This window comes from Miscanthus floridulus, chromosome 18 (assembly GCF_019320115.1).
Source record: "Miscanthus floridulus cultivar M001 chromosome 18, ASM1932011v1, whole genome shotgun sequence".
Taxonomy (NCBI): Eukaryota; Viridiplantae; Streptophyta; class Magnoliopsida; order Poales; family Poaceae; genus Miscanthus; species Miscanthus floridulus.
The window spans coordinates 44,963,138-44,981,040 of NC_089597.1; the positions used below are offsets into that span (position 1 = coordinate 44,963,138).

Genomic DNA, 17,903 nt, shown 5'->3' on the forward strand with positions numbered 1-17,903 from the left:
CGATCACGTACCACCGCGCGCCTTAGGTGATGTAACGAATCATACAGTATGTTCCGGCAAAAAGGAACCATACAGTAGCAAACAGAACTTTTGTTGACAATCAGGTTTGACAAAATGTGGCAGCAAATACAGTATCAAACAACGGTAAAGCTGGTGAGCTTTGTAGCCAGGACCCATGAAGATGGCCCCGAAAAAGAACCCGGGCGAAGCATTCCAGCAATCCTCGTATGCTTACAAGCAGAATTTTGTACATATAATATGAAGATCTGTAAAGCAAGAACCATGTACCTAAACTATCTCAGGTTTTTGCCAGCAGGATAATGGCACTACAAAAAAGATGCAAGCAAAACAGAATTATACAAAACTTGCTCTGATACAAGTTATTGTCGTGTTAGCATTGGCCGGAGCAACACAGTAATTCTGCGAACACGCAAGTCTACCCTAATCAAATTAGCTGTGCTTCAATGTGCCCCAAATCATCCAATCTGTTGAGCATAATACTAAGAACAAGAAGTGTATGCACCTTCGTGGATGGCAAGGTTGCCTCAGCTGCAACTTCGAGAGGTTCAATCACTAACTGTATGCCAAGAGAATGACACATATACACGCAGCACTGCTGTTCCAGTACAATGTAGCTGGCTAGCTGCCACTATCAAGTATTTCGGGAAGATCCATCTTCACTGTCTTGTAGGACTGTATGCATGTACTGTTTTGCCAAACTACTCTTCCTGCGATGATGGTGGCTGTAGGTCTAACTTGTATGCCTGAATCTCCATTGGTGAGATAAGAACGTTTCCCTCCAGAGCAACATCACCGATCTGCTCAAGGTAACCTAGCATTTCAGGGTCATCATGTAAGAGGTTCAGCGAAGTCGCCTTCACATTCATAGCTGACAAATCTTTGAACATATAGAACAGATTTACTGGCTCTTCCCCAACTGTTGAACACTGCAGTCCACCCCTTTTGCAGTATGATGCGTCCCAGCCTCTCCTCTGCAACAGAACAGCAAATCTTGGTTCTGCTGCTTCGGTGTGAGGAAATCTTAGGGGCTGAGGGACCTTCAGGTTCACAATATGTACATCGCAAGGCAAAGAAGCAGTTAATGGAGCAAATGACTGTTGAGCCAGCTTGAAGGATTTTTCATGAGTTTTTTTGCTCATAAAAGCATGCATTGGGTAGTTCAGGTGCGCCCCAACACGGTGCGAGAGGAGAGAAGGTTGAAGAGTAAGCAAACTGTGGGTTTTAGGCAAAGCTGAGACATTGAACTCCCTGAGGAGATGAAATATAACATTCATGGGCCGGTTGTCCATTACTCCCTGCCCCAGACCACGGCCATCATCCTGAACCAACCTACGATCCAACATAATCTCCAGCCATCCATTTTTCAAGCTTGCTGCGCCCAATGACTGCTTGGAGTGTACAGAAAACCGATTACCATGTGAATCCTGCAAGAAGGCAAGTGATGGCATTGGGTAATAATTTCCCTGTAGAGGAATCTTATCATATGTCTGCCTCCTACTCATCTGAAACCCATTTAGATCAGAATAGAAGATCCTTTGGTTGTCAATATCTGTCTTGTATCTGACAATCAGTTCCTTATCATTAAAAACATGGCCAACAAGCTCAACATGGTATTCCTTCTCGATCAGCATGTCCTGTATAGAGTCTCCACAATTGTACATACGTGTACTATGTGAGAGAGGTGACTTATGCCACTCTGTCTTTGGAAGAGAATGGGCTTCTTGAACCAATGGTCCTTCAGTTAGGATGAAATGTCCTCCTTCCTCGACAATTGAACGAGCTTCCCCAATTGGTTTGAACAAGTATGCCCCGCTTCCATGGCTTCTGTACATGCCAATTTCTTCACCTATCACAGTTTGTTCCCCATCCTTGTGACGGGTTGCTGTCTGAAGGAGACCATGACTTGTATCAAAAGAAAGAGTGTAATTGGAATTTTTCATCTCCACTGATTTGCCTTCCAGCTTTGAACAATGATATGGTTCAGGGCAAGGAAATTCCTGGTATGTTTTTACTACAGCAGGAATAGCTTTTTCACAATCCTGCCCAGTAACCACATAGTAGGTCTCCAAACCTAGTGGAGGAACAGAAGCTCTCCAATAAAGGCGGTGCCGACCAGTCGAAATCTTTTCATCACTGACAAACTGCCACTCAGGGGAAACTTGACTTGGCAAACAGGACCCATTCGAATTGAGAACAGAAACATCTGGAGTACTTACAACAACCATAACAACCTCATCCCTTGTCTGTTCTAATGGGTTAAAAAAGACAACTGACTGTGCCTTACCTTCAAGAGGGTGAAGAACCCTATGCACCGGCTGAACATCATACTTTGACCGTTCCTGCACAGGCTCAAAATGTGATAACAATGTAGGGTCAGATCTATCATGGAAATCTCCTAAAAGCACTTCGACTGCCCTGGACATAAATAACTGTAGATCTTGCAGTGAAGTGTGCATTCGAGTCCCATAGTCCACCACAACATGATCTTTAGCTGTGCCAGTTACCCCATCATGATGCTGAAAAAGCGCCAAATTCCTCCTTGCTGCTGTCAGTTTGTGTGAGAAGCTGATGGGGAGTTTTGCACACTGAAACTTCTGACAGTATCCTAGAACAAATGAACCCAGAATCTCTGAGGCACGGAGCGTCTGTTCTAGTACACGGTCAACAGCTTTGAAGAATGGCCTTGACACATAGTAGCCACTCCAGTAGTCCTGATTTCTATCAGCATATGTAAAGAAATCCCCTGAAAGTGTTGGAAAACCTTGCAGCTCAGCAGAACCCAATTCACCTGGCCGTGTATAGTTTATCTTTTCAGCTTCATCTCTCAATGTGGAGAAGTAATCCTCCAGGGTACCAAATTTGACTTCAGCGTTAAGATGCGGATTTGAGTTTATGTAATCAAAGAGTTTCTCGTAATTGCGAAATTGTACTTCTGCTTCCTCCATACTAACATATCGGAAATCATCACCCAAAGGAATCAGAAGTGTATTCGTTCTGTACAGGGTTGATTTTTTCCTGTACTGGTCTAGAAGCTTTGTTGCTCTCTCTTGCACATTGTCAGGATTTGTCTCAACAGGATCAAATCTCCATGGGCAGGATTCATAACTGAAACCACGCATTCGAGCGAAGTCAAACTGGCAGCAGATAGCTGGTTCTGGTCCACACGTGTGTGGAATATCATAAGAATAGAAGGGCATCATGTGAACAAATATGTCAGTTGTTTCTTCAATATCCCAGTTCTGCCTCCACAAATATTCAAGATTTTTTTTCATTGCAAGCTCCTTTTTCACCTCATAGTGCGTTCTCTGGATTAACATGTTATGGAAACCCATTCTCCTAAGCAAATATGCCATTGTAGATGAATAACCAAATGGATCAATTGACCAAGAATTCTTAGGAATAACTCCAATAGTATCATTGAGCCACATGTTCCCCTCCATCATCTGTTAAAGAAAATCATAAAGATCAATAAATTTCATCATGACTGAATAATTGTCCAAGTCATGTATTCTAAATTATAATCATATCCAACAAGTATCAATTTGGTATTTAAATATTATCAGCCTCCAGATTAGTTCTAATGCAATAGGAAATAAAATAAGCCAAACTTTGCTCCTACGGACCAATATCAAATGAGACACGGGCCATTTGCCCAGGATCGATCCCCGTGCACCCCAGTTTGTAAGGAAAAAATGGTGTCATATGGGGCCAAGTATACCGATACTGAGCACCGTGCACGGCAGGACGAGCCATGGGAATGTCCAGTTCAAGTAGTTAGGGAGTTGAAGTTGCTTAGTGATGAAGTTAAATTCAGATTCTTATCCAGGTTGTTAGGAGTTTGTTTCTTAGAAGATATAGTAGCTGAGTTGGCAAGAGAGAGACTAGATGTACTCAGGATGTATGCATGAATCAATCAAGAAGTTAAACCCCAAACCAGTTCTTTACCCTGAGTCTTGTTAGTGGGCCAGACGCCATGGCGCCACCCAAGTTCAATTGTTCGGTTCAGTTCTTGCCTGATTCGCACTCATACAACCTCGAACCTTGCCACTTTCCCCTCCATCGTTGCGGCAAAAGTATGTGTTCTCTTCCTTGGAATATGTATAGGAGCAACCACGTGGCAAGTGTGGTTAGCCCGTCTCAAACTTATTTAATCATGCTTCATTACATCAAAGAAACAAATCACCGCAAACAACAAAAACTAGGGGAGAATCAAAGAAATAATTAGCCGCCTAGATTTCAACATCAAAGTGATAAGACCCAAGGCCTGCATATCATTCACATTGAAATGATGCATCATCAATTGACACATCAATCATTACAATGTTACTGAAGGTTTTTTTTTTTCAGTACAAAGGAATTTAATGAGTTTGTATTTCTTTTCTAGTCCATGCTATAGAGCTGCCCAATTAGCAGGTTTTTTAAAACCTTTCCAAATTGAGGAGTTCATACAGTGGGCATAAGTAAGGTGTGTCATCCGACAAACCTATGCTCATTAGGTTTAGTATATTCAAAGATAGGCAAACCTGTATTATTCTTGATTCATAAGTATTATTATGCACTAGCAATGAACTGCGCAATGAAATATACTGGAAAAAAGCAATAGCATGTCCCATTTATGACAGATATTCCCATAAGTTCTTCCTGCCATCATCTCAAACCAAGAGTATGATGTTAGCCTTTTCGGTTATACTATCCTGTAAGTGGTGGTGTGTCTTGCTCATGCATGAGAAATAATGGAGAAAACTTGAGCCCGGCTTTAGAACATGAGAAAAAAAAATATTACAATAGTAAATAGCATCATTTCATCAAACCGGAGTCTATATGACATCCTCTTAGCGTCTTTTAATTTGATATGTAACGTTCCATGTGTTCTTCAACATGGTGTATGTGAAATAAGAAAGAGATAAATAATGCATTTCGTTTATGCATCAGCTACAGACAATCATGATACAACATTTAGCGAAGAGCAAAGATATAAATAGCCATTTTGTGTGTACTTGCCTGTTCTATGATCGCAAAGTAGTGGGAGTTTGCCTGCATTGAGAAACAAAGGGAAATTCAATGTAGCTCCCTTTTAAAGAGAGTTAATATGACAAAATACTTTGCTAGAAAAGATTAAACAACAGAAACAATACAGTGTTATAAAACACAATAATTAATATATCTCCAAAGGAGAGGTTCATTAATATAGAACAAAGGAGCACAATATCTGTTGAACAATGAATGGCTTAATAAAAACAAGCTCACAGCGGAAGCAACATACTAAAGGAAAAAAATAAAGTAAACATGCCAGTGTTGTTTGTGATCATTTAGCCATAATCCTGACTGTTGAATCTCCTTAGCATGTGCACTAATGTATGCAAATTCTAGAGCAACAAAGCCTGGCACGATAGATCATGTAACATGAAACGCATGCCTAGTTGCCCACATAATCTGTAGATTTTCGATTTTCTAAGCTTGGAGTGGTCAGGTAGCACAAGAGTCACAACTACACATCAACACCTGACGCTAGGCCTGACCCGAATTGACACCTAAGCATGGAAACTACAAGTGCACAAGCCAACGACATACAAAACCAAAATAAGTTACACCCAGTTCATGCCTAAATATGAAACAGCATCAATCGCATACCTCCCTAAGATTTGAGATCACAATGTGGGCAAGGAGAAACAATGAAATTCCATATTAGTCCTACAAGCACAGCACGTCCAGATTCATTTGTAATCAACTAGACAACCAGGTAATAAAACGTGAAATGAAATTCCATTTCGTTCATGGCCTAGACAAATGATGGACGCATAGCATGCCAATGGAAAACACAAGCAAGGAAACAGAAGCTACGGTTTATTCCTTCACCCCATCTAAACCACAAAGTTTTACTCCCCTCTCACCTCGTCGTTCATGACCCATCCGCCGCTCACGATTTCGAGCTGCCCGTCACGGACAAGCTTAGCGAATGCCTCTTGCTTCTTGGGCGGCGCGTCGCGCCACCACCTCTCCAGGTACGACATCTCCTCCCATATGAACTTCCTCCGCGAATCCTATACCACAGCAGAATCCTGACGATCGTCAAAAGGAGAAGAGCACCAAGACCCAAAAGCAAATCTCGAGTGGGGAGAACACTAGGAGGACCTTGGAGAGGGACTCGACGATGGTGTCGAGGATGTGGCGCGACTGGCGCTCGTAGTACTCCTCGACAGTGCGGATCCAGCCGGGGTCGTTGTGTGAGTGCGGCGCGACGAAGACCTTGAGCTTCTCGGCGTCCCACTCGTCGCCCCTGTACTTGACCTCCCACCCCTGCTTCCACGCGCCGCCGTCTTCGTCGCTGAACTCGATCCGGTCGTAGAGGTCCCTCGTCGTGATATCCACGGGCGCCTCGCGCCCGATCCGGGCCGCCACGGCGGCCGCCGCGGCCGAGTCCCGGAGGCGGAAGGCGGGCCTGCGGGTGACGCGGGGGCGGGTGGGGGAAGACAGCGCGGCGGAGCGGGACGAGGGGAAGCCGAGGCGGAGGAAGGCGAGGATGAAGAGCGCCGCGAAGGCGGTCACGGCGAGGCATAGGGCGCGGCGGGAGTAGGGGGATGACGCGGAGTGGAGGCCGCCCCCGCGGCGGCGGGAGGAGGCGGGAGCGGAGAGGGAGGACTTGGAACGGAGGTGGTGGTGCGCCTTCGGCTTGGAGGTGGTGGGGAGTAGCGCGCCGGAGCGGCCCCCGCCGCTGCCGGAGAAGAAGTGCATCGCCGCCGGTTTCGGGGTCGGACCTCTGTCGTCTCGAGTGGGTGCGCGGTGCGCCTTTCCACCCGTGCCCGGCCCGGCCCAGCGATATTTTTGGGCGCTCCGTTTGTTTCGAAGGTCGGGTGGGGGGGACTGGAGAGTGGGGAGAGCTCTGTACGAATGGTATGCTTCAATGACATGTGGGGCTACTTCGAGCCTTCTAGATGGGCCAGTGGGGCGTTAAGCTGGCGCTGTCCGCTGTGAAATGGCTGGTGGGCTTAAGGCATGGTGAACAGTGAACAGCGAACTGGTTCGTTACGACTTTAGTAGGCCGGTGAAATGGCTAGCGAAAGGGACGTACGGTCGTACGGATGATTAATTACAGTAATGTAATTGCAAATTTAACGCTTCAGATATATTATTACTTCTTGTCTAATATGGCTTCAGATATATTATTACTTCTTGTCTAATATGGTTATGTCATTAGGTCGGTCTCAGTGGGGATGAAAGGTTTTATGTCTATGTTTTCGAAACTCCAACGTTGAAAACGGTGTAAACAAGTTTCATTCCCATGTAACTCATTTTCATTCATAAAACTTTTATCACCGTTCTCTTTATTTAAATTACGTCATGTCAGCTTATTTAATGCTGAGTTAAATACGTGAGAGGCCCTTGAACTTAGCATGGGATGTCACTTAGGCCCATAACTTGAAAAATGCATTTATGGGTATATAAACTTGTTAAATCAGGTTCATACTTGCCACGTGGCAATAAAATATGCACCTAACACCTTGAAAAAAAAATATGCCCCTAAACAAATAAGCCCAGTGATGGGGAAGACGAAGCTGTCGCTGCTGCTCGTGGCGATGCTCGTGTCGCTGCTGCTCGTGTGTGCGCTGCCTCCCTCTGCTACGTCCTTGCCAAGGCCATCGCCGTGTCACTGACGCAGGACTCGAGTGGCAGGGGAAGGGACACCTCGTCGTCGTCGAGGCCATGTTCCTCATGGCGGTCGTGCTCGTCGTCGCTGAAAGGATCTTGATGTCGCCTAAAGGAGGGGTGAATAGGCCTGTTTAAAACAAACTCGTAGCAGAAATTAAATTCTAAGTATAGCACTGCTGCTCCTAAGGTGCAGCACTGCCACACTGAAAATGCAGCACTGCTATGCCTACAGAAATCTTGAACTATAATTCAAAAACTACCCAAGGAAAAGTAGATCGAGCAAATTACTAATGTTTCTGGAATAGTGTAGAGCCTATTCCACCACCTGTATTTTGGCAGAAGTGTATGAGCAAGTAGATCGGGACCAAACCCTAGAATCACCACAAATACAAGTATAGCAATGCAAATCATAAGAACACAAGTGAGACATTGATTTATCCCATGGTTCAGCTTGCCACTAAAACTTGCCTATTTCAATGTTGTTGAGGTAGCCACAAAGGCTTTGGTCTCTTTCAACCTTATCCTTGTTCTCAAGTCAAGAGAATAAACTCTTGAGATGAGGGGTGATTTCACTAGATGATTGAGGTGATTACAAACTTCTCGGGGCTACCACACAAGTTGGCAAGTTCCACGGGCGACGCTCTAACCGGAGCAAGCTCTAAAAGTAACAAACACTATCCACCGGCTTGAACGCGAACCAAGTGCTCTAGGAGATAAAGAACAGTTAGGGTTGCTCTCTAATGCAGTTTAGAGGCTCAAACTCTCATGGATTTGTAAGGGAAGCAAATGAGAAGCTTGAGGAGCTCCAATGGTGAGTGAGGGAGAGAGAGAGCCGGTCGCACTTGGGAAGGGAATGGTCGATCTAAAAATCAAGTTACCATTGTGAGGGAGAAGAGAAGGTATAAATACCCCCTGCTCCCAATGGTCAGTTAAGTCGTGGTAGTGCTGCGGCTGAACTGCGGTAGTGCCTTAGTGCGGTAGTGCCTCGCCTGAACCGCGGCAGTGCCTCAGTGCAGCAGTGCTTTGCCTTAGCGCGGCAACGCCTCACCTGCTAGGCAGCACAAAAGATAAGATTGCAAAGCTTGCTGTCTTGGCTAAGGCTTTAAGGATATTTGGTGGGTAAATGAGCACTTGGTTGCACATAAAAGCTTGTGTCTTGTATCCCCCTTTATAGTACGGCTTTTTCCTATACTCAATCTCAAAATATGAAATAAATTAAACTCCATTGAGTCAGGATGCCACTACCTTTTGTAATTTAGGGTTTCCACCATCACATGTATTATCCTCTTTCTTAATATCACCTTCATAAGGGGATTGCAATCATCTTTGTCTCCTCTCTTTGAGCAAACACACCTTGAGCATGTGAGTTGAACCATTTCTATATATATGAGTTTACCTCATGGCTTCAAGTCACTTCTACTAATGATTTGATCCTCAACACAATATGACTCCTCATAGCTTGATTAGTTCATCGACTCAAATGCAAGTACTCTCTTCTTCACCTTAGCCATGGTACCTTATGTCCTCTTTATTTTGGCTTGACACTCCTAACACTCACTTCAATATCTATCAAGCTTCAATTGGATTCACATAGATTGAGATATATGAATCAACATCAATATGGTCAAGCCAATTTATGATTCCTTATGTCCTCTTCATTTTGGTTTGACACTCCTAACACTCACTTCAATATCTATCTTCATACTTCTAGCTTGATCAAATCAATGCAAAGTGATTTTTCAAATTTTTATCCATACAAGCAAACCAACATAGAGACTGACTTATATCCAATATGAGTTGTGTCCTTTGTCATTTAACCTTTACTTGGTATTTCTTCACTTATGCATTCTTGACTCATTCTTCAATCCTCGATCAAAGCTAATCCGTTATTAAACTCTTCTTGTTCATGCAAAGCAAGCCATTATTGAGACCAATCCAAAATCATCAACTCATGTCTCATTTACCATTTGCCAAATATGCTTGCTTTCACATGATACTATGATATCCCATAACATAGAAGCCATTTCATTAATTCTTTTTGCATTGTTGTCTTCTTCTTGAACTAGATTGTTTACATAATCTTCCAACACAACAATATTCAACTTTGGCCTTCATTTCAACACTATGTGTAATACCATCAAGCTTGCCTTCTTGTTAAACCTTTGATACATCTTGTTATGGCAATATTCATGTGTATGCAATATACTTAATTTTCTATTCAACACTTAGCAAACTTGTTAGACCTTTAATTGTGTTGTCATTCAATTCACCTAAAACCCACTAAAGGGCTAGATGCACTTACAATCTTCGCCCTTTTTGGTGATTGATGACAATACAATTAAAGCTTATAAGAGATTGATAAATAATAAGATTTTGAATCCTATGATATAGTGAGCTCCCCCTAAATGTGTTCATAAAATGGAATTTTCAATTTTTGGCCTCAAATGTCAAATACACATATTCAAGATGAAGTGTGGGAACTCTCCTATATCTTAGCATCCGTGGGGTGCAAGGTGTCATCATGATAAATGTGATGCTCATGATAGTTTATGCACTCAAGAAGTTTCTGAAGCTGTCATGTGCGGTACTTCCATGATTGAGCGCTGGCACTGCCACATAGTGGCAGTCAAGAGAAAATAAATAATACACCATTCAAGGCATGAACATCACACACTAACATATATGGTCCTTATCAAGAGCATCAATTTAAATTATCCTTGCACACACCACACAATAAAAATTGAAAAATCTTATATGCCTCCCTTTTACCCCTTTAAATCCACATATCAATCTCTCCTCCCTTACACTCTCCCCCAATATTTCTCCCCCTTTGGCATTAATCTCCAAAAAGGATCTCTCCACCAAAAGGAAGAAATGATGGTAGACAAGTGAGGGCAAGAGGTAGGTAAAAGTTTAGCATTATAGGATTTCTCTTCTAAGTTTTGTACCAAACAAAGTATGCAAAAATTTAAGTCAAGATTCTTGAGAAGTTAACATATTTAGCTCATACCTCACTTAGATGACACTTTTAACATGAGACTAACTCACGCCATCACCACAAGAGGTATCAACCAAATGTAATGATTCTCTAATCGGCACCACTAAGAACAAACTCATGGTGTGACTCAAAATATTGCATGCACATGCACACACTAGCATGTAAGGGCCTAGATGCACAAAGGTAATACAAGAGTTCATGGAGCAATGTACCTTTTTCTAAGCCTCACTAATCTTCATCATGATCATGAACTTTTGAATTTAGTGCTTTGATGGGCTTGACACTTCTTTTCATAAAATTGTTTCATATATGCCCATCTCTCTTCATCGTGACCTTCATGTGAAGATTTCCCAAACTTGTGCTTGATCTCGGCTGAGAGTCCATTTCTAGCTCTTGTTGTCATTTTGACATACCAATTGAAGATATATTTCTTGATATACCACATTGAAAGATTATCCACCAATATCAATCGAAATATGATCTTCACAATTTGACACCAATTGAACGAGTCTTCACGAATTGATGCCAATTGGAATGGATTCTTGTATCTCATGATTTCATCTAGGGAATGCTCATAAAGACAAAGAGTAGCATTAAATTGCACAAGCTAGAGTTTCATAACTAGTGACCATTTTGGATGTGGAAGGCAAGTTGATCACTAATTGCAAAACCTCATAACATAGACTAAATTCCCCTTTTTTGATAGTGCATACATATATGTGTGGAAGGCAAGAATATATGCACTTATGGTCAATTAAGTCCAAATAAGGGAATTTAAGCTATATTATGGAGAGTAGCTACTTAAGAGATAACATTGCAATCCAAATGAACATAAGAGATAACTTTACCTAATTTGGATTGAGTTAATGTAGCATACCCATGAGAAAACTCATTCTCACCAAGAGACTACACAAATCACTAGAAGAAAAAGTTAGTCTCAAAAGACACAAGACATAGAATGAGCTCCCCCCTTAATATGTGAATTAAGCAATCGGATTACTTGTGAAATGCACTTGGATCGGTTTAAGAGTCTAGAGGAGTTCATCCTATATATCTTGGTCAAGGCATAATAATCTTACAATAATTGAAATTGTGCCAAAGGAAACATACCATCACAAAGGTAGATAGATCACCACACAAATTTTATTGACATGACCATCTGTTGATGGTAGTTAACAACCATTATAAAACGTCAATAAAACATGCATAAGGGCACAATTGAGATCACCAACAATGGTCTAGGGGTTTAAACTAATAAACTTCATGAGTTTTGGTGAATTTGTGATTTCTGCAGGGTTTATTCAGAAAACCATCAAGGTGGACCTAGATGTCAGAGTTAACTACGCTTATCCACAGCGAAATGGACACCAAAAAACTCTAGAAGACTTGAGAGGATTCCATGCCAAGGCAGAGAGGCAGAGGCTACCACCGGCTCCACCTGTAGGCTTCCCGGCCCCTAGGTTGCAATGTCGGTTCTCCACTGCCTCCTAGGTTGCATCTGTGCCGTTCCTTAAGTCAGTTTGATCCAAGGACTCACGTTGGATGCTCCAGCCTATATAAAGCAGCCCCTGCCCCCCTAAAGGTATCAAGTCATTTGAGAAGATAGAAACCCTAATCATCCTTAGAGTTCTAGCATATTCTAGGGCATAGCTAGTTAGGCTAGGTCTAGAGGGAGGCAAGCAGGCTTCACTTGGATTCCTGATCATGTCAAGAGCGTGGTTCGATATAATCTTTGTACCCCATCTCTCTTTTGTATCTCTATTATTTTTATATGCTTGCTACAATTGTTATGACTAATATTAGTATTCATCTTATTCATGTTCTTCGTTATAATGCTCATCATCTACTTTGATTATATGCTTAGTATAGTTGGATTATCATCATATTCATGCATAAGTTCATATAGCGCTCACTCTAAGGTACCATGGGTGGGTGGTCGACATTGTGTAAGTGTGGTGCTTATACATTGTTTACCTACGAATATATATAATAAGTATTGATCAATGATAATGATAAATCACTCAGAGTACTCCTTTCTATGGCATTAGCATGGTCAAGTAGAATATTAGAGGAATAATTCCTAAGTCATCCTTAATTATAAGTCAAAGCATACATTGATTAGTGCAACTATACCTAATAGTCATTGCTGAGATCATCTCCATATCTACACATAAGGGATATTACTAAGAGGGGATTAAGAACAGAGCTTGTCTCCCTTCGTAACCAGATCCTACGTGCTATCTACATCAGGGAGTGGACTACAAAGGACTCAACAGGAGTGTCACGTGATCTACCACATGATATCCCATACCCAGGGCATTTCCCACTCGTGCTGGATCCCACCATCCTACAACGTGCAGTTCAAGAAGGTCCTCATCGACAATGGGAGTGCCCCTAATCTCCTCTTCATTAGAGCCCTAACTGACTTAGGCCTCACAAAGAACGATCTCATCCCTAGTTAATTCTCCACTCTGGGGATTGTACCTAGGCAGAGCGTCCCAACCTTTAGGGGCAGATCACCTTGCCAGTCTAGTTTGGCACCAGCCGACCACTTTCATACTGAGTACGTAAACTTCTTCAGTGGCAGACTTCGACACCGCCTACCACGCCATCCTTGGCCGACCAGCTCTCGCCAAGTTCATGGTCCGTGCCCCATTATGTCTACCTAGTGTTGAAGATCCCTGACGGAACAGGGCGTTCTCACCCTACAGTGCCAACATTCTCCACCAGCCTATGACTGCTAAGGAGAAGGACTCACCATCGCTAATGCGATGGATCTCTTGGCCTAAAATGGAGTCTTGCATTGCCGACTCCAAGAAGGTTCCAGCGGAGGAGCAGGCGATCTCGACTCAGGAGCCACCTCGGTCTGTGACTAAGTCCAAAGACACAAAGGAGGTTGAGCTCGTGATCGGCTACAGAAGCAAGATGACCCAGGATTGGGGCCCATCTCGACCCCAAATAGGAAGACGCGCTCAGTTAGCTTCCCTCATAGAAACATCAACATGTTTGCATGGAAACCTACTGACATGCCTAGCGTTCCTCGGGAGCTAATCGAGCACTCCTTAAATGTCTTGCCGACCGCCAAACCGATCAAGTAAAAGCTTCGATGATTCGCGCAAGACAAAAAGGAGGCTATTAGGGCAGAAAATAACTCGGCTATTAGCAGCCTGCCTTTATTAAAGAGGTGTATCACCCGGAGAGGCTCGCCAATTCGATCCTTGTACGAAAAAAGAATAATGAATGGAGAATGTGCGTTGATTACACCGATCACAACAAACACTGCCCTAAAGACCCCTTCGACTTACCTCGCATTGACGAGGTCATAGATTCAACAGCCAGTTGTGAGCTCTTGTGCTTTCTCGATTGCTATTATGGTTATCACTAGATCTCCTTAAAGGAGGAAGACCATATCAAAAGTTCATTCATCATACCCTTCGATGCCTATTGCTACACCACCATGTCCTTCGGGCTAAAGAATGTCGGCGCCACCTACCAGAGGGCTATCCAACGATGCCTCCAAGAGCAAATCGAGAAGAATGTCGAGGCCTATGTCGATGATGTGGTGGTTAAGTCTAAGACTACCGAATAACCTCATCAGCCGACCTCGAAGAAACCTTCCTAGAACCTGAAGAAATTCCAATGGAAGCTAAATCCCACTAAGTGCATATTCGGTGTTCCATCTGGTATACTCCTAGGCAACGTCGTTAGCCACCAGGCATCGAAGCAAACCCAAAGAAGATAGAAGCGGTCACCAAGATGAAACCACCGACCTACGTAAAGGATGTCCAGAAGCTAACAGGGATGCATGGCGGCTTTAAGCCATTTCATATCCCGATTAGGGGAAAAGTGTTTACCTTTCTTCAAGCTGCTCAAAGCTTTAGGGAAGTTCACCTAGATGCCTAAGCTGACAAGGTCTTTGACGAGCTCAAACAATTATTCATGACGCCTCTAGTTATGACAGCACCATAGCCTGGTGAAACCTTATTGGTCTACATCACCACAACCAACCGTGTCGTCAGTACGGCAATTATCGTCGAACAAGAAGAAGCTGGGCATGCCTATAAGGTTCAGCACCCTATATACTTCATCAGTAAAGTCCTGAATGAGTCTAGGGCTCGGTATCCTTAGGTCCAGAAACTATTGTACGCTATCCTTATTACGTCTAGGAAGCTCCGCCATTACTTTGAGACATATCAAGTAGCAGTGGTTACTGAGTATCCGCTGGGCAAGCATCCTACGTAATAAGGAAGCCAATGGCCTACATCATTAAATGGGCGGTAGAGCTTGGCACATACTCCATTGATTTTAGGGGGCGCTAGATGATAAAGTCTCAAGTGCTCGCCGACTTTATCGCTGAATGGACCAACATGCAAGCTCCCAGTCTCAATCCGATCGGCTCGAGCACTGGGTCATGTACTTTCGATGGCTCCCTCAACCCTAACAGTGCTAGGGGCAGGTATCTTTTTTATTTCTCCATCTAGGGATCACCTCTGATATGTCCTCTGAATTCATTTTCTAGCCTCCAATAACGTCGTCGAGTACTGAAGCTTGTCTCCTATGGTCTCTGTATTGCTATCGAACTTGGTGTTAAACGCCTCTTGGTATATGGTGACTCTACACTTGTCATTATTAGGTCAACAAAGATTGGTCTTGTACCAATAACAAGATGGATGCTTACTACTTGGAAATTAGAAAGTTGGAGGGACAAGTTCTACGGTATTGAATACCACCACGTCGTACGAGATCAGAACCAAGCAGCCAACAAGTTATCTATGCTAGGGTCGACCAACGCTGAGGTCCCAGCTAGTGTCTTTGTTCAGGATCTTCAAACTCCATCCATTAAGCAGGAGCAAGCAGCTCACGAATCTTTCCCTGCCAAGCAATTGGTCCTGGCAATTCCTGTGCCGAGCAGTGATTGGCGAGAGCCTTTTATCAAGTACTTGACACTGTAGATGTACCGGCTAACAAGACCAAGATGGAACGCCTAATTCACCACAACAAGCATTACATGCTAGTCGATGGCAAGCTAATGTGGAAGAATGCAAAGGAGGAATTGCTTTAGAAGTGCATATCTCAGGAAGGAGTGGCACTGCTTCAAGAAATCCATGCTGGATCCCACGACAACCACACGGACCTCTAGAAGTCTAGTCGGCAAAGCCTTTCGATCAGGTTTCTACTAGCCTTCAGTAGTAGTAGACACCGAAACACTTGTCCGACAGTGTGAGGGTTGCCAATTTTTTGCCAAACAGATCCACATTCTAGCTTAGGCTCTGTAGACGATTCCCGCCTCTTGGCCATTCGCATGCTAGGCACTAGGCATGATTGGGCCATTCAAGAATGCCCTCGATGGATTCTGATGGGTTTATGTCGCTATTGACAAATTCTCCAAGTAGATCGAGTACAAGCCGCTCGTCCAGTCCACAACAAAGAAAGCAGCCGAGCTCTTCAACGAAATTTATCCATAGGTTTGGGCTGCCGAATAGTATCATCACCGACCTTGGTTCTACATTTACCGGCAGCGACTTCTAGGATTTCTGTGAGGATCAGTGCATATCCATTAAGTATGTATCGGTCGCGCACCCAGGGCTAATGGCCAGGTTGAGCGAGCAAACAACATGATTTTAGACGCCCTGAAGAAGAGGTTATATGAGAAGGATTAGAAACATCTGAGCAAATGGCTCAAAGAACTACCAGCTGTGGTCTAGGAAATAAGGACCCAGCCTAGTCATAATACTAGAGTCTCCCCCTATTTCTTGGTGTTCGGATCAAAGGTTGTGTTACCCGCCGATGTCACTTTCCGAGCACCAAGGATAGAGAACTATGATGAAAAGAACAACGATCAGGCACGACAAGACGATGTCGACTGTGGCAGAACCTCCTAAGAAATCGGGCCCACGTGCACCTACCGTTGTCTTGACAGACCTTGGATAGCGTACACGAGTTCCCAACAACTCAACAGGTCTGTCGGGTGTCCTCAGGAAACCCGAATCATCCACGATTCTCTTTTCAAACAGGATCCCAATCATAGACATTGCAGATTACAACAGTTTATTCAAATATATACATCAGAGTAAAAGATAGCGGAAGTCTTAAGATAACATAGTTTACAAACCAGTTGTTTTCAAACTTACAATACCATAAGTGTCATACAACCATAGTAGCGGGATAATATTACATTAACTTTATTTATCATACAAACTAGTGCCTTGTCCAAAGGCCATTCATCACTCCTCATCGGCATTGACTTCAAACACAGACATGCAGCAGGGACCAAAACAAGCTTGCGCATGCGACTCACCTGCAACAAGGGTTAACAAACCCTGAGTACAAAGGTACTCAACAAGACTAACCCGACATAACGGGATATAAGACTTTAGAGATGCAGGGGTTTGGGACAAGGTAAGGATGTAGCAAAATTCAAAGTACTTTGCCAAAAGCTTTCTATTCTTATCCTATTTTCAAGTTTTACCCCTAAGTCCTTTTAGTTCATGATCTCAAACTAAATGTACATTTCCCATATTCCATTCCTTCTCATTTCATTCTTTTCTCATGTTTTAGTAATTCACCAGTCCTGCATTGCTTCTGTAATGAATCGAGTCTCCATATCCGCGGAGCACCGGCAATTCAAATTGATTCAAGTCCCAGCTGGGGATTCCTTATCACACGACATATGTAGAACTTAATCTTTCATATATCAACCTCGCTACTGGATCCTCCTATATTAAGCCGTCTCCACGCCACCCGAGAGCACAACACACCTCAAATCTGGCCACATTCCAGCCACGAGGGTACACGCTACTCCTACCATCTCTCCACTCCCAGTGCATGGGCATTCGTCTTAGTATCGGATTAGCCGAAGTAGGCTTACCGGAGTATGTGACCAGTACTTCAAAGTGTCTCGTTCAGAAGATCCACAATGAGTGGCCTTTAAGCGACATAGTCGGCAACATTACCCAAAAAATTCAAGATAAGTCACCCAACTAGTCTCTAATTCATTCTATCTTCTTTCTTTCTTTGGCCAGGATGCCATCTTTGATTGTATCAAAACTCTTACTTTGAAAGCCTACCATAAAGCATACTAAGCATACTATGCTTTTATAAATGAAAACATCTTCAAGGATGGTAAACAATTATCAAGGTAGGTAATGCATCAAGTAGGTAACATTTGAATTAAACAACTTAATGCAATAAGTAACATAGGTGATAAGCTTTTCAAAGTAAACAAGGTAATGGCTTA

General features: G+C 43.2%; 1 protein-coding gene across 2 annotated transcripts; it reads right to left on the minus strand.

The window, feature by feature from the left end:
* Positions 1-132: 132 nt before the first annotated feature.
* LOC136522945 (alpha-mannosidase 2) lies at positions 133-6,853 on the minus strand. Of its 2 annotated transcripts, XM_066516740.1 has the most exons (4): positions 6,154-6,853; positions 5,913-6,062; positions 5,023-5,055; positions 133-3,464 (listed from the first exon to the last, which is right to left on the minus strand). In XM_066516740.1, exons 1-4 carry the CDS (start codon positions 6,751-6,753, stop codon positions 720-722), a joined length of 3,528 nt encoding a protein of 1,175 aa, XP_066372837.1. In that variant the 5' UTR covers positions 6,754-6,853; the 3' UTR covers positions 133-719. The 2 variants fall into 2 exon arrangements, with proteins under 2 accessions (XP_066372837.1, XP_066372838.1); XM_066516741.1 differs by lacking the exon at positions 5,023-5,055.
* Between the last annotated feature and the right edge of the window lie 11,050 nt (positions 6,854-17,903).

Coding starts and splice junctions, on each gene's coding strand:
- LOC136522945 (XM_066516740.1), bottom strand. CDS start 6,753: ATGCACTTCTTCTCCGGCAGCGGCGGGGGCCGCTCCGGCGCGCTACTC. Junction 6,063..6,153: donor TCGTCGAGTCCCTCTCCAAG/GTCCTCCTAGTG, acceptor GCTGTGGTATAG/GATTCGCGGAGGAAGTTCAT. Junction 3,465..5,022: donor ACTTTGCGATCATAGAACAG/GCAAGTACACAC, acceptor TTTCTTTAACAG/ATGATGGAGGGGAACATGTG.